Here is a 17,022-nt window from a genome sequence, read left to right as displayed (position 1 = left end):
TTGTCTAAAGGCGTGGCGGACCTACTATCAGTACCACTCAGAGTATGAGTCTGCAGAGGGAAAGCTGAAGGAAGCAGAGAAACAGAAGCAAGGAGCTTCTAAAAAGATTGAGAAAGTAAACTCTTCTCCTCTGAAAAACACTCCTCGTATCCCTTTTTCTAGTCTAAATGAGTTCAAGTATGGAGATATATGTGTGTGTATGTGTACATGTGTTTACTGTATGTGTCCTACCTCATTCCTATGTGTTTACAGAGACAGTGTAAAGTACAGGAGCTCCAACTGAAGTGCACTAAGGCTCGTAATGACTACCTTCTCAATCTGGCTGCTGCCAACGCTTCCATGAACAAGTACTATCTCCAAGACCTCTCCTCACTCATGGACGTAAGTGCTGCTTCACAGCCACTGACTGTGTGTCAACTGTGTCTCTGTCTCTGGAAGTGTCTAACACAGTCACCATTGTCTTAATAACCTTTCACTGCAGTGGGCTAAATCATGGTCACATAGTGTTTTGTTAAACAGAAGTATACACCTCACACAAATGGTTATGGGCTTAAGAAATGAACACACCTGTACCATGTCAGATATAGAGTTGAAATGTACTACATTTTAAGTTTGCATCCCATTATTACACTTTATAAACACAGTAAATGTGGAAAGTATTCAGACCATATGACCTTTTTCCACATTTTGTTATGTTAGACTTTTTCAAAAACGTATTATATTGTTTTTTTTCCCTCATCAATCTACATACAATACATGATGACAAAGCAAAAACATATTTTTAGAAATTTTACAAAAATAAATAAAAAAACTGAAGTGTCACATTTCCATAAGTATTCAGACCCTTTACTCTGTACTTTGTTGAAGAACGTTTGGCAGCGATTACAGCCTCAAGTCTTCTTGGGTATGATGCTACAAGCTTGGCACACCTGTATTTGGGGAGTTTCTCCCGTTCTTCTCTGCAGATCATCTCAAGCTCTGTCAGGTTGGATGGGGAGTGTCGCTGCACAGCTATTTGCAGGTCTCTCCAGAGATGTTCGATCAGGTTCAAGTCCGGGCTCTGGCTGGGCCTCTCAAGGACATTTAGAGACTTGTCCTGAAGCCAATCCTGCACTGTCTTTGCTGTGTGCTTATGGTCGTTGTCCTGTTGGAAGGTGAAACCTCACCCCAGTCTGAGGTCCTGAGCGCTCTGGAGCAGAGATCAAGGAACTCTCTGTACTTTGCTCCGTTCATCTTTCCATCGATCCTGACTAGTCTCCTAGTCCCTGCCACCGAAAAAGATCCCCACTGCACGATGCAGCCACCACCTTGCTTCACCGTAGGGATGGTGCCAGGTTTCTTCAAGACGCGACGCTTGACATTCAGGTCAAAGAGTTCAAACTTGGTTTCATCAGACCAGAGAATCTTGTTTCTCATGGTCAAGAGTCTTTAGGTACCTTTTGGCAAACTCCAACGGGCTGTCATGTGCCTTTTACTGAGGAGTGACTTCCATCTGGCCCCTTTACCGTAAAGGCCTGATTGGTGGAGTGCTGCAGAGATGGTTGTCCTTCTGGAAGGTTCTCCCATCTCACAGAGGAACTTTGGAGCTCTGTTAGAGTGAGCATTGGATTCTTGGTCACGTCCCTGACAAGAGTACTACCCTGTGTAAATTGTCTATTGTCTTAACCTGTGTAACTGAACTTAACATTGGTAGAATAAGGAAGACACTTAAAACTAAAGCCAAACATTTAATTACATGGAACTCACAACTATACACTGTAACGGAAAACTGTCAATTATACAGTAATTTGGAGTATTATCAATAGTAAAATACAGTAACATTTTACTGCAGCATACTGTACATTTTGGTGCATTGTGGGAAAAGGTTGTGGTCGGTGAAAGAATTTCTGTATTTAGAATGGTACTGTAATTCCGCCCCACAGAATGCAATACCGTACTTACTGTATCTTTGTCTTGCCAATTCTGACTCCCTGAGTCAGGACTTAAATTGGTACATCATTCTATGTGGTTATAGAGCCTCATCAATTTAAAATGTATAGGTGGCAGATTGTAATGGCAACAAATCTTAAATCTAATGGTTGAGCATTTTACCATGTTCTTCTGGTCTGTTTTGCCCTGTTGTCGCTGCCTGTGCTGAAGCCTTTGTTAAGCCCTCTGGAAGTGAAAGTGATATAAAACACCAAATATTCATTAATATGCTGTAATGTGTTAACATGTCACCTAGCAGCCAACCTGCTTGCACCAATCCCTTGTAATTACAGTAAAATACTGTGAAATACAAACCCCTCCCCCCAAATAAATGTTATTCATTCAACCAAATCAAATACAATTTTATTAGTCACATACGTGTGATTAGCAGATGTTATTGCAGGTGTAGCGAAATGCTTGTGCTTCTAGCTCCGACAGTGCAGTAATAAGTCATATCTAACAATTACACAACATATACCCAATACACACACATCTAAGTAGGTATGAATTAATACTATATACATATATGAAGGAGCAATGTCAGAGCAGAACGGACCAAGATACAGTAGTATAGAATACAGTATATACATAATGAGATGACTAATGCCAGATATGTAAACATTATTAAAGTGACTAGTGTTCCATTTTCTTAAAGTGGCCAGTGATATCTAGTCTATGCCTATAGGCAGCAGCCTCTAATGTGCTAGTGATGGCTGTTTAACAGTCTGATGGCCTTGAGATAGAAGCTGTTTTTCAGTCTCTCAGCTGGGACCGATTCATTCCGATTATGGTAGCATTTACTTTTTTACAGAATAATACAGTACATTTTACAGTATTGTACTGTGTGATTATTAGACAATACTTGCTTTGATACTGTATTTATATTACAGTAGGTCTACCGTGTTATGAAATACAGCCTTTTACTTGCCACAGCTGCCTGTAAATTACTGTCTAATTCATGGCAACATTACATTTGACATAGTCATTTAGCAGACGGTCTGATCCAGAGCGACTTACAGGAGTAATTAGGGTTAAGTGCCTTTCTCAAGGGCACATTGACAAATGTTTCACCTAGACTGCTCGGGGATTCAAACCGGCAACCTTTCGGTTACTGGCCCAACGCTCTTAACCGCCAGGCTACCTGTCGCCGGCAACCCCTTTACAGTGTTCACATAACATGGTTGGAACAGAATCAATACAGTACAACCCCTTTACAGTGTTCACATAACATGGTTGGAACAGAATCAATACAGTACAACCCCTTTACAGTGTTCACATAACATGGTTGGAACAGAATCAATACAGTACAACCCCTTTACAGTGTTCACATAACATGGTTGGAACAGAATCAATACAGTACAACCCCTTTACAGTGTTCACATAACATGGTTGGAACAGAATCAATACAGTACAACCCTTTTACAGTGTTCACATAACATGGTTGGAACAGAATCAATACAGTACAACCCCCTTACAGTGTTCACATAACATGGTTGGAACAGAATCAATACAGTACAACCCCTTTACAGTGTTCACATAACATGGTTGGAACAGAATCAATACAGTACAACCCCTTTACAGTGTTCACATAACATGGTTGGAACAGAATCAATACAGTACAACCCTTTTACAGTGTTCACATAACATGGTTGGAACAGAATCAATACAGTACAACCCCCTTACAGTGTTCACATAACATGGTTGGAACAGAATCAATACAGTACAACCCCTTTACAGTGTTCACATAACATGGTTGGAACAGAATCAATACAGTACAACCCCTGCAACAGTTCCATCTCTCCCTCAGTGTTCAGACATGGGCTACCACCTTTCTCTGTCCCGTGTGCTACGCTCCTACCTGTCCAGCCGCTCCCGGGCCCAGCAGAACCTGAGTGGAGGGCTGCAGCAGCTCCACACTGCTGTGTCTGGACTGGACCAGATTCAGGACAGAGACTACCTGCTACAGACTCACACCAACACCTTCTGTCTTCCCCTCCGCTTCCACTACCAGCCACGCGATGGAGACCAGGTAGACTGGGTGGGGTGGAGTGCTGTCATGTGGGGTGGGGAGTGTCTGTGTGCTTTTATTTTCTGCAAATATGTTTAAGAATGTGTGGGTTGTGTATCTGGATGTCATGTGTCTTTGCTTCCACCTGTCCGATATCACCTGATTCTCATCTGTCCCTGTGCCTCTGTCCCTGTGCCTCTGTCCCTCTGTCTGTCTCTGTGCCTGTCCCTCTGTCTGTCCCTGTGCCTGCCCCTGTTAGGTGTGTGAGGTGAGTGCAGAACAGGAGATTAGGTGTGAGATGGAGACCAGGTTCCAACAGCTGCAGTCAAAGCTCACCGGGTTCACTCAGGAAACAGAGGAGGTACAGTCCAGTCCAATCAATCAATCACATTTATAGACTTTTTTCATCAACAGTCGTATTGGAACAAAATTGATTGGATTAAGTTGACACTCCATCCTCCCAGGCAGGTAAGAAGCTCCAGACGGCCCGCTCTGCCCTGCTAGAAGGTATCAGTGATGATGACCTGGATCCTCCACCCTCCAGCAACCAGACCCAGGGCTCCCAGGTCCATCTCCAGTTCCCGCCTCAGAGCCAAGGTCAAGGGGGAAGCAATGAAAGCCTGGCCAGCAGCAGTAGCAGACCCAGTCTGGCCAGACGCAGAGCCAACCTGCAGGAAATTGAGATACTCTACTGTGCTGTGAGTCATTATTACACTGACCTACACATAAGGGTCAGGCCAACAGTAGTTCACTATAATAGTGGTGATGATGGTATTAATGATGAGAATGAAATACAAGTAGATGATGATGATGAACATTTTCATCATCATGAAGAGTTGTGTTTTATATCTTCCCTCAGAACGTGAAGGAGTATCTCTGTAAAAGCTCTCTGGTATCTAAACTACAGGCGAAACATGATCTGCTTAAAGTGGCGGTTGAGAAAGGTACAGCACTAACTACTTCTGTAATAAACACAACTGTTCAACATGACTTATAGCCCCATCAGGGCAGTACCCAGGCTTGGAGTTTTAGTAAGATCTGGAAGGGGGTAGCTGTGGAGTCATTCTCCGAGTCGTTTCTTTGTTTGTTTGGGGGATGTCTGTAGACACGGCAGGCGTCGTGGGATGTTTTAAAAATGTCCTTTTGCAAACACACTGTCAGCAGCGTGTCTAGTAGACTAGTTGAGTCCAGAGCCGACTCAGAGCTGGGCTAGTTCGTGTCACGTCTCAGGCCCTCATCCTGTTCACCGAGAGGGCGGAGATAGCCGTTTGAGAGGGGGGTGAATGTGCTGCTAAAAAGGCAAATCCAGGGGAGGCAGGTGAACATAACGAACAAACCACTATTCATGATTCCACTCGTTCACAAAGAGGCAGGCGAACATAGCGAACAAACCACTGTTCATAATCCCACTCGTTCACAAAGAGGCAGGCGAACATAACGAACAAACCACTGTTCATGATTCCACTCGTTCACAAAGAGGCAGGCGAACATAACGAACAAACCACTGTTCATGATTCCACTCGTTCACAAAGAGGCAGGCGAACATAACGAACAAACCACTGTTCATGATTCCACTCGTTCACAAAGAGGCAGGCAAACATAACGAACAAACCACTGTTCATGATTCCACTCGTTCACAAAGAGGCAGGCGAACATAACGAACAAACCACTGTTCATGATTCCACTCGTTCACAAAGAGGCAGGCGAACATAACGAACAAACCACTGTTCATGATTCCGCTCGTTCACAAAGAGGCAGGCGAACATAACGAACAAACCACTGTTCATGATTCCACTCGTTCACAAAGAGGCAGGCAAACATAACGAACAAACCACTGTTCATGATTCCACTCGTTCACAAAGAGGCAGGCAAACATAACGAACAAACCACTGTTCATGATTCCACTCGTTCACAAAGAGGCAGGCGAACATAACGAACAAACCACTGTTCATGATTCCACTCGTTCACAAAGAGGCAGGCGAACATAACGAACAAACCACTGTTCATGATTCCACTCGTTCACAAAGAGGCAGGCGAACATAACGAACAAACCACTGTTCATGATTCCACTCGTTCACAAAGAGGCAGGCAAACATAACGAACAAACCACTGTTCATGATTCCACTCGTTCACAAAGAGGCAGGCAAACATAACGAACAAACCACTGTTCATGATTCCACTCGTTCACAAAGAGGCAGGCGAACATAACGAACAAACCACTGTTCATGATTCCACTCGTTCACAAAGAGGCAGGCAAACATAACGAACAAACCACTGTTCATGATTCCACTCGTTCACAAAGAGGCAGGCGAACATAACGAACAAACCACTGTTCATGATTCCACTCGTTCACAAAGAGGCAGGCGAACATAACGAACAAACCACTGTTCATGATTCCACTCGTTCACAAAGAGGCAGGCGAACATAGCGAACAAACCACTGTTCATGATTCCGCTCGTTCACAAAGAGGCAGGCTTGATTACAACCCAAGTGTCATTGTGGCCATTTATAAAAATAAAAAAATGTTATCTTAATCATTGCGTTTTCTTCCCTTCCTAGCTGAACCAACCAATGGTCATCAAACCAGGTAGAGTTACAGTCTTCTGTAAGGCCTTTATAACTGCCTCATAAGAGTGACATAACAGTTTAGTGCACTGTGCTATACTCATCTGACTAGAGGTGTCTCCACCCCCTCCAGGAAGTTATTGCGTGTGAGGAGTAAGAGTCAACCCAGTGTCCAGTACACCCACAAACTCTTCACCGGAGACATGCTCTCCTTCATACAGGCATCAGGACAGGAGATACCTGTAGTGGTGGAAAGCTGCATTCGCTTCATCAACCTTAACGGTGAGGCATTGAAACAGCCCAGCAGAACATACCTTATCATCTTAGCTTGATACATATCCATCCTGATACTGTGTGGAACATGTTCCGGCCAGAACATGCACCTGGAACAAGACGCTCTGCTGTTGCACTGTAGTGTACATTACAAACAACAAATGTACTGTGTATTTGTCAATGTCTTCATGTCAATCCATCCCATACTGTAGGTCTCCACCATGAGGGTATCTTCAGAGTACCAGGGTCTCAGGGGAAGGTCAACAGTCTGAGAGATGCCTTTGAGCGAGGTAGGCCTGTCTGCGTCTCCTGTCTGCTGTCCCTGTCTGCTGTCCCTGTCTGCTGTCCCAGTCTGCTGTCCCTGTCTCTCTTTTTATCTCCGGTCTGCTGTCTCCGTTCTGCTGTCTCCGTTCTGCTGTCCCATGTCTCCTGTCTGCTGTCCCGGTCTTCTGTCACTGTCTCCTGTCTTCTGTCACTGTCTCTGGTCTACTGTCCCTGTCTTCTGTCTCTGGTCTACTGTCCCTGTCTTCTGTCCCTGTCTCCGGTCTACTGTCCCTGTCTTCTGTCACTGTCTCCAGTCTGCTGTCCCTGTCTCCTGCCTATTGTCCCTGTCTCCTGGCTGTTGTCCCTGTCTCTGTTTGCTGCCTGCTGTCCCTGCCTGCTGTCCCTGTCTCCTGTTTTTGTCTTCTGTCCCTGTCTCCTGTTTTTGTCTTCTGTCCCTGTCTCCTGTCAGCTGTCTCCTGTCTGCTGCTCTAGCTTCATCTAGTGCAGACCTGGGTTCAACAAGTTGCTCTTCTCTTTCAAATACTTTATTATATTGTGTTGTGTACAGTGCCTTGCGAAAGTATTCGGCCCCCTTGAACTTTGCGACCTTTTGCCACATTTCAGGCTTCAAACATACAGTTTTATATCTTTATTTTTTTGTGAAGAATCAACAACAAGTTGGACACAATCATGAAGTGGAACGACATTTATTGGATATTTCAAACTTTTTTAACAAATCAAAAACTGAAAAATTGGGCGTGCAAAATTATTCAGCCCCCTTAAGTTAATACTTTGTAGCGCCACCTTTTGCTGCGATTACAGCAGTAAGTCGCTTGGGGTATGTCTCTATCAGTTTTGCACATCGAGAGACTGAAATTTTTTCCCATTCCTCCTTGCAAAACAGCTCGAGCTCAGTGAGGTTGGATGGAGAGCATTTGTGAACAGCAGTTTTCAGTTCTTTCCACAGATTCTCGATTGGATTCAGGTCTGGACTTTGACTTGGCCATTTTAACACCTGGATATGTTTATTTTTGAACCATTCCATTGTAGATTTTGCTTTATGTTTTGGATCATTGTCTTGTTGGAAGACAAATCTCCGTCCCAGTCTCAGGTCTTTTGCAGACTCCATCTTCCAGAATGGTCCTGTATTTGGCGCCATCCATCTTCCCATCAATTTTAACCATCTTCCCTGTCCCTGCTGAAGAAAAGCAGGCCCAAACCATGATGCTGCCACCACCATGTTTGACAGCGGGGATGGTGTGTTCAGTATGATGAGCTGTGTTGCTTTTACGCCAAACATAACGTTTTGCATTGTTGCCAAAAAGTTAAATTTGGTTTCATCTGACCAGAGCACCTTCTTCCACATGTTTGGTGTGTCTCCCAGGTGGCTTGTGGCAAACTTTAAACAACACTTTTTATGGATATCTTTAAGAAATGGCTTTCTTCTTGCCATAAAGGCCAGATTTGTGCAATATACGACTGATTTTTGTCCTATGGACAGAGTCTCCCACCTCAGCTGTAGATCTCTGCAGTTCATCCAGAGTGATCATGGGCCTCTTAGCTGCATCTCTGATCAGTCTTCTCCTTGTATGAGCTGAAAGTTTAGAGGGACGGCCAGGTCTTGGTAGATTTGCAGTGGTCTGATACTCCTTCCATTTCAATATTATCGCTTGCACAGTGCTCCTTGGGATGTTTAAAGCTTGGGAAATCTTTTTGTATCCAAATCCGGCTTTAAACTTCTTCACAACAGTATCTCGGACCTGCCTGGTGTGTTCCTTGTTCTTCCTTGCTCTCTGCGCTTTTAACGGACCTCTGAGACTATCACAGTGCAGGTGCATTTATACGTAGACTTGATTACACACAGGTGGATTGTATTTATCATCATTAGTCATTTAGGTCAACATTGGATCATTCAGAGATCCTCACTGAACTTCTGGAGAGAGTTTGCTGCACTGAAAGTAAAGGGGCTGAATAATTTTGCACGCCCAATTTTTCAGTTTTTGATTTGTTAAAAAAGTTTGAAATATCCAATAAATGTCGTTCCACTTCATGATTGTGTCCCACTTGTTGTTGATTCTTCACAAAAAAATACAGTTTTATATCTTTATGTTTGAAGCCTGAAATGTGGCAAAAGGTCGCAAAGTTCAAGGGGGCCGAATACTTTCGCAAGGCACTGTACATATTCTACCACATCCAGTTATTACTATGCACTTTCTTTTTTTACTTACTTATATTTTTGATTATTATTGATATTAATACTGAACTGTTGAGGAGAACTTGCAAGTAAGCGTTTCTCTGCACCGTTCATACCTGCTGTATCCTGTGTATGGGATGAATAAACGTTGTTTTGATTTAGCTGGCCTGGCACAATGGAACCAATGTTATAGCCCCAAAAATGCAAACCCAGGCAGGCTCAATTGAACACACAAAGTATTTGAAAGAAAACAAATCAAGTACTATTTGAACCCAGGTCTGGTATCTATCTAGTGAAGCCATAGTCCTGTGTTGTAGTGTTGATCATTAATAATGGTGGGCAGTGTGCCCTGGGCATTCCCTGTAGGAGAAGACCCTGTGGCAGACAGCAGGTGTGACTTGGACTCGGTAGCAGGAGTATTGAAACTCTACTTTAGAACCCTGGAAAACCCTCTCTTTCCTCAGGACAGCACCGCTCAGCTCCTGGAGTACGCACGTAAGTCTGTGCATGTGTATGTGTATATTGTGTAGGTTTTCATATGCTTTTCCTGTTCATCTCTTTCTTTGTTGTACCCTTCCAGAGATTGACAACGAGACGGAGAGAGCAGCTAAACTCAAATCAGTCATCTCCTCCTATCCACCACCTGTCAGCACCGTCATGAGATACCTCTTTGCATTCCTCCATCAGTGAGTATCTCTGCTCAAACACTTTGGTTTGGGGCACATATACTGCACTGTATGTCCAAGTCAAGTGCTTTGTCCATGTCATTGTCAAGGGGAACTAACCATGAACTTACCAGAAAGCTGTCTGTTCAGAGAAGAGGAAGTCAAGGAACCTCAGAGAGAACCAGATGTTTTCTTTCCTAAAACAAAGTTAGGGTGCGTCCCAAATAGCACCCTGTTCCCGATATAGTGCACTACTTTTGACCAGGCCGTGTCTGAGTCCAGCAGTAAACTGGCAAATTTCAGCTCTGATTATTTTGTTTTTATTCCCCCCTCTCCCACAGTGTGTCTCAGTACAGCGATGAGAACATGATGCAGCCCTATAACCTGGCTGTGTGCTTCGGCCCCAGTCTGCTACGAGGGGCGCAGGATGATGATGTCGTTACCTTGCAGCCTCAGATCAACTCCCTGGTGAAGAGCATCATCTTGCAGCACGAGAGCATCTTCCCAAGCCTGGCCGAGCTACAGGGACCAATGTATGAGAAATGCATGACGCTGCAGCAAGACGACTGGTGAGAGACAACACGCGGATAGATGGACAGCGATTTAGACACACACACATGATGGTGATGGTCTGTGTTTATTTTGCAGTGAGGAGGGAGAAGGGGATTCAGAACACCACAGTAAAGAAGGTAAAAGGGGGCCCTGTTATCTTGACTCTGAGATATTGTTTGTCCCATCTATGCTTTATGAGAAAAATGTTCAACTATGGATGGAAACTATCCAGCTGGCTAAATCTGACACATTTACAGAAATGTTGATTGATGTGCATTGTCTCAGTCAAATAAATGTAATAACTCTTGATCCAGAGCCCGAGTCAAAGGGGGAGCGATTTCGAGCCAACAGCAGCTGCAGTTCAAGACAGTCACCAGTAGGGGGCACGGTGACCCCTGGAGGAAAGTTCACCTTACAGTCCCCCATAACCCCACAGGGATGGCCCCTCTCCCCCGGATACATAAGCAAAGAGTAAGTACCATCAAAGATACTTCGGTAACACTTTGTTTTAAATGGTCCTTATTAAATAAGTAATTACACTGTAACAAGTATTGTAATTTATTGTAATAATTCACTAACAACATGCAACTGGTGGTAATTGTAACAACGAATTCTTGTTACCATGTTTGTTTCCGATAGCATCCCAACGCACCATTTTTCAGCCTGCGCTAACCATGTTAAAAGTGGTAGCCAATTGAAAACAAACCACTTTTCTGTAAAGGGCTCTGGAGTCTGATGCCCAGGTCCAGCTTTTGTTTGAAATGCATGGAAGCTTATCAGTGTCATGGCAAAAATAAGGGGTTTACATCCAAAATGTGTTTAAATTGTTATAACATTTAACGGTGCATTTGACCTGGATAGCAACAGTAGCTAAGGACGACCGGGCTTGACAATGGGTGAATTACTTTGTTAAGCGTCAATCAAACATCTTTAACACATGAATAAATAAATTACAGCTAAAATTGTGAGATGGTCAGTCAGTGCTTGCCAAATTGTGAGCGTTCTTGGTTGAATAATGGTTTATAAATTCACTTAAAATGGTCAACCTCTTATTTCATCATGTAACCTAGCAAGGTTTTTTTTTTTACGGTTGAAGAATTTTCTTTTGGATGGGATGCATTGGAGCACTTATTTCTTTTAGAAATTATCTCCACAACGTGCTGGAAATAACGACTTCAAACTCATACTGACAGTGTGCAAAGAACCCGGATCAAGTAGAAGGTTATGTGCATAAGATGATTGCCGCAAAAGAAACAGTGTTGTGGAGGAGACAAAAACGTCCACAGAGGAGAGATAAGGTAGGTTTTCAATGCCATTTGTTTTGCTTTTTTGGATACAGAAATTGTGCTGGTGTAACAGTATAATTTTAGACCGTCCCCTCGCCCATACCCGGGCACATCCGTTACACTCACCCCCTTTTTGACCTCCTCCTTTTCCGCAGCAACCAGTGATCCGGGTCACGGCACCAATGTAACAGTATAACTTTAGACCGTCCCCTCGCCCATACCCGGGCGCGAACCAGGGACCCCCTGCACACATCAACAACAGTCACCCACGAAGCATCGTTACCCATCGCTCCACAAAAGCCGAGGCCCTTGCAGAGCAAGGGGAACTACTACTTCAAGGACTCAGAGCAAGTGACGTCACCGATTGAAACGCTATTTAGCGCGCACCACCGCTAACTAAGCTAGCCGTTTCACATCCGTTACACTGGACAATTTAGTATAAGTAGTTAACTAGCTAGCCTATTGTTGGCTAGCTAGCTGGCAAACATTAGCTGCCATTTTTGGTAGGCCTACCAACTCGGGCGACAGGGAGCCTAGTGGTTAGAGCATTGGACTAGTAAGCGAAATATTGAATCCCTGAGCTGACAAGGTAAAACATCTGTTGTTCAGCCCCTTGACAAGACAGTTAACCCACTATTCCTAGGCTGTCATTGAAAATAAGAATTTGTTCTTAACTAAAGGTTAAATAAATAAATAAATAGGCTAGCTAGCTAACTTTGTTAACATACAGAATAGACTTTCCATGCCTTGACAGATAACTTTATCTAGCTAGCTAGCTGAGCTCAATGATCTTATCTTCCCTGAACCTTGTTCTCAGGGTATGCGTACGGAACCCAATGCGTGATATTGAGAAGGAGAGATGTCGTGTGGGAAAATGGCTTTTTTTCACTTGATCTGTCCAACTTATCACGTTATTGCCTCTAAAATGTAAATAAAACACTATAAAGAGTTTATATAATGTGTCATTACACACCTATTTGAAGGTTTGTGTCGAATTTGAATCGGGTTTTTAGGGCGGTGCTAAAGTGATCTTACAAGTAAACAGCGGCTTTGAGAATGATGATCGCATGCAATGATGATGCAAAAAATGACTAGGTATCCCCCCCTTACCCCCGTCACTGTCCATGTCTTGTTTTTAAAGGATGAGTGCTGCACCCGGTGGAGAGATTCTAAGACAAAAATAGTTGCTTTATGCGTGCTGTACGTTACGACATGACACGCCACAATGTTTTTAGAGGTTTTTAAAAACGTTTCTCCAATAGTATAGAGCCGTTACCATGTCGATCAACGCTTGAATAGAAACCTAGTTCACACCCCAGATTTTGAAGTCAACACAGTCGCTACAGTCCCATTAGTTTTCTTTGCAGCCTCGTTTGAATGTCGCGGTTGCGCACATTTGTACGGAATGGGTTGAGTTCACGTTAGCTAGCTAGCTTATTAGTGTTAGCATTCACCATTATTAGTATCTTCTTTTCAATGTAAACACTAGCTAGCTTATTAGTGTTAGCAAACACCATTATTAGTATAATGCTAGCTGGATAACACAACAACTGGATAACACAACATGCCTACCTATAGCCTAAACCCTAATTGATAGAAACAGGTTACTGATGACAGCAGAGATATTGGAAGATGGTCTGTGATGATAGCTAGCTAGCTAGCAGGCTAATTGTACAGTGTCTTTGCTAAATTGTCGTACATTCTTCCTCTCTTCTAGCAACAGATTGTAGGCCAGCTAATGTGATGTACAGTGCATTCGGAAAGTATTCAGACCCGTTGACTTTTTCCAAATGTTGTTACTTTACAGCTTTATTTTAAATTGATTAAATAATTATTTTCCCCCATCAATCTACACACAATACCCCATAATGACAAATCATAAACAGGTTTTTAGACATTTTTGTTAATTTATTAAAAATGGATACCTTATTTACATAAGTATTCAGACCCTTTTTTATGAGACCTCACTATACACTTCATTTGAGTACCCCTCACTATACACTTCATTTGAGTACCCCTCACTATACACTTCACTTCATTCATTTTAACACCTAGTAATATCTTTGTTCTAGTGGGTTTATCCTCCCACTTGGATGGTAAGGAGGTTCAGGTTGTCATAATAGGCAACATACACAGTCATTTTGAAGAGTGGGCATTCACAGGTAGGTAGAGCCTATTGAGCATCCAACATTTCTAATCTCGGACACCCAGATTAGTTCTATCCAGGAGAGATTACAATCGCGTGACAGTTGTTACTGGATCGGATGAGAAGAAACAAAACACTAAATTGGTGCATTTAGTGGAGAACTTGCCCATTTCTAACAAGCATGGTTACAAGCATTTGTTTCACCTCTGTAATTACAGCCTGAAATGACCACCAGTTGCGTGTTATTACAGTTTAACCATGAGTTATTACAGTAAACTACAATACATGTTAGTGTAATTACACTGTAATTAGGACACATTTCACCTATTACTGAAGTACCGTGTACCACCAAGTCTTTAACCCACACTGGAACTGTGACTTAGATAGTAACATCTACTCTGCTATTCACAGGGTATATTGACTTGTTATGCTAGTAGTTTTTTAGCTTTCATTGTCATAAATTGTAGTGATCTAAATAAACCAAAGCGTTTGACCTGAAATCTCTGTTTTTCACAGAGCCCAGGACCTGTCGTCCAGTGAAGATATAACAGTTCAGGTTGATGAGGTCTGACATGTTTTTCATTAAACTCATATTTAAACAATTTCTCTAATTTACCAGCAGCAGATGTAGCAATTACTGTTCTCACTATTGAACTCACTAAGCGTACACTAATAAGATGTAAGCTGCCACTCTAGAGGGAGTCCACTCAAGAAAAATGTCTCTGTCCTCTTCTCTTCATCATTGTCCCCTTCTCCCTCTTCTCTTCCCTTCATTGTTGTCCCCTCCTCCCTCATTACCTCTTCTCTTCCCTTCATTGTTGTCCCCTCCTCCCTCATTCCTTCTTCTCTTCCCTTCATTGTTGTCCCCTCTTCCCTCATTCCCTCTTCTCTTCCCTTCATCATTGTCCCCTCCTCCCTCATTCCCTCTTCTCTTCCCTTCATTGTTGTCCCCTCTTCCCTCATTCCCTCTACTCTTCCATTCATCTTTGTCCCCTCTTCTCTCATTCCCTCTACTCTTCCATTCATCATTGTCCCCCTCCTGCCTTTATTCATTTCATAGGAGGTCTGCCGCCAGATGAACTCTGTCTTCAAGGAGCTTCTCTCTCGAAAATCCCTCCCTCCCTACTCCTCCACCTCCTCGGTCACCTCTTCCCACCCTCCACCACAGCAGAAGAAAGGAGGGATTGGGTGGAGAAGGGAAAAGCCTGTTTAGATCAGGCCAATTGGACTGACAGAAAGTGAGAGGGGACCAGAATAGATGGATGGAGGAATTAATATATTAATGAGGAAATGAACGGGGGAGAGACGAGACTTGGACGAGAAGACACACAGAGGGGGGCGATGGAGAGTGACTTGGGCTGATTGAATGATTGTAGGTGTGTGATGACAGGTTGTGACAGCAGCCTAAGTGTGATTACAGATGGCTGGATTAAATTAACCAAAGTCAGTTCACTGTACTGTACGTGTCTGCTGTGCTGCTCAGACAGCAGCCTCCATTGTGGAGCCTGTGAATAGACAGTCACAGACAGACAAGGTTTGAATCGTACTGTGAAGCCTTTTGTTAGTGTGTTTGATACAACACAACCCTAACCCCCACTGATTTTTCACTCAACGGCTGTGCCTATATTCTCCACATGCCCACCCATGAATTTTTACATGTTACAGGGCAAGGAGAAGCCTGTTGCAGTTAGATATTGTCTCACTAGATGGCAGCATCAACACAGAGGATGTTGTACACGTGTCATATTCTTGGATAATGTATGTTCTAATGAGATAAACAAATGGTCTTGGCTGATGTGCAAACTGATTTTTTAAATTTCTGAGTTGGTTAAAATGAGGTTATGGAAAGGGTTTTGGTTAACGTTAGGGAAGATTGGGTTTTTAGATTTGGGCTGGTCAGGCTGGCAATGGGATTCTGGTCAGAAAAGTCCATTTAGTCTCTCCCGTTCTTGAAATGTCTTTAGTACACTGCTCCAATAACATATGCATCCCATTATTAACTCTTTGACCAGGAAAATGACAGTGTAATCACTGTGACTGTTACACTGTAATGAGGAAACGAAACAGGCTTGAATCACTTTGAGGTGCAGAAAAAGTGTGAAAAGGAAGTCTTCGTCAAGACAAGGCATGGGGGAAACCACATTTTTAGAACATTATGTTCTAGTTCGCTAATCGTTCAGGATACACACACACAAAGACAAGCACGCACATGCACACACAAAAATACATACACACATGTGCATACACACACACAAAGAAGAAGAAGACGAGGCATTGATAAATGTTGCTCTGTCTCAAATCAACCACAATCCCCTTCGCCCTATGCCCTTGTGGAGATCTGAGAGGATATGATAGGTATCAACATGACAATATGGATTTGTCATCAAATCAATCAAATTGTGTTCGTCACATTCTTCGTTAACAACGGGTGTAGACTAACAGTGAAATGTTTGCTTACGGATCCTTCCCAACACTGCTGAGAGAAAAATAGATATAATAGAAAAATGCATAGGACGTACTGTAGGGTCTAGGGGTCAACCCAAGGGATAGGACGTACTGTAGGGTCTAGGGGTCAACCCAAGGGATAGGACGTACTGTAGGGTCTAGGGGTCAACCCAAGGGATAGGACTTACTGTAGGGTCTAGGGGTCAACCCAAGGGATAGGACTTACTGTAGGGTCTAGGGGTCAACCCAAGGGATAGGACGTACTGTAGGGTCTAGGGGTCAACCCAAGGGATAGGACGTACTGTAGGGTCTAGGGGTCAACCCAAGGGATAGGACTTACTGTAGGGTCTAGGGGTCAACCCAAGGGATAGGACGTACTGTAGGGTCTAGGGGTCAATTCAAGGGATAGGACTTACTGTAGGGTCTAGGGGTCAACCCAAGGGATAGGACGTACTGTAGGGTCTAGGGGTCAACCCAAGGGATAGGACTTACTGTAGGGTCTAGGGGTCAACCCAAGGGATAGGACGTACTGTAGGGTCTAGGGGTCAACCCAAGGGCATAGGACGTACTGTAGGGTCTAGGGGTCGACCCAAGGGCATAGGTCAACGGGAGGATAAGGGATAGGGTCTAGGAGTCGACCCGAGGGCATAGGTCAA

At 43.5% G+C, this 17,022-nt stretch overlaps 1 protein-coding gene across 4 annotated transcripts in view; it reads left to right on the top strand.

The window, feature by feature from the left end:
* The window catches only part of LOC110532720 (rho GTPase-activating protein 4), a 34,669-nt gene extending 18,392 nt beyond the window's left edge, over positions 1–16,277 (top strand). For 3 of the 4 annotated variants that reach the window (XM_036988776.1, XM_036988775.1, XM_036988777.1), the window contains exons 6-21: positions 11–115; positions 253–381; positions 3,776–3,997; positions 4,236–4,337; positions 4,441–4,674; positions 4,836–4,920; positions 6,536–6,563; positions 6,675–6,823; positions 7,027–7,104; positions 9,639–9,767; positions 9,853–9,958; positions 10,279–10,506; positions 10,586–10,626; positions 10,804–10,960; positions 14,438–14,486; positions 14,982–16,275. In XM_036988776.1, the coding sequence (XP_036844671.1) occupies positions 11–115; positions 253–381; positions 3,776–3,997; positions 4,236–4,337; positions 4,441–4,674; positions 4,836–4,920; positions 6,536–6,563; positions 6,675–6,823; positions 7,027–7,104; positions 9,639–9,767; positions 9,853–9,958; positions 10,279–10,506; positions 10,586–10,626; positions 10,804–10,960; positions 14,438–14,486; positions 14,982–15,134 (1,995 nt within the window). In that variant the 3' untranslated portion in view covers positions 15,135–16,275. Of the gene's footprint in view, positions 1–10; positions 116–252; positions 382–3,775; positions 3,998–4,235; positions 4,338–4,440; positions 4,675–4,835; positions 4,921–6,535; positions 6,564–6,674; positions 6,824–7,026; positions 7,105–9,638; positions 9,768–9,852; positions 9,959–10,278; positions 10,507–10,585; positions 10,627–10,803; positions 10,961–14,437; positions 14,487–14,981 lie in introns of all 4 variants that reach the window. The other variant, XM_036988774.1, reaches the window with a different exon arrangement.
* Positions 16,278–17,022: the final 745 nt, after the last annotated feature.

Source organism: Oncorhynchus mykiss, chromosome 9 (assembly GCF_013265735.2).
Source record: "Oncorhynchus mykiss isolate Arlee chromosome 9, USDA_OmykA_1.1, whole genome shotgun sequence".
NCBI lineage: Eukaryota > Metazoa > Chordata > Actinopteri > Salmoniformes > Salmonidae > Oncorhynchus > Oncorhynchus mykiss.
This window is presented reverse-complemented; position numbering and strand designations above follow the sequence as displayed.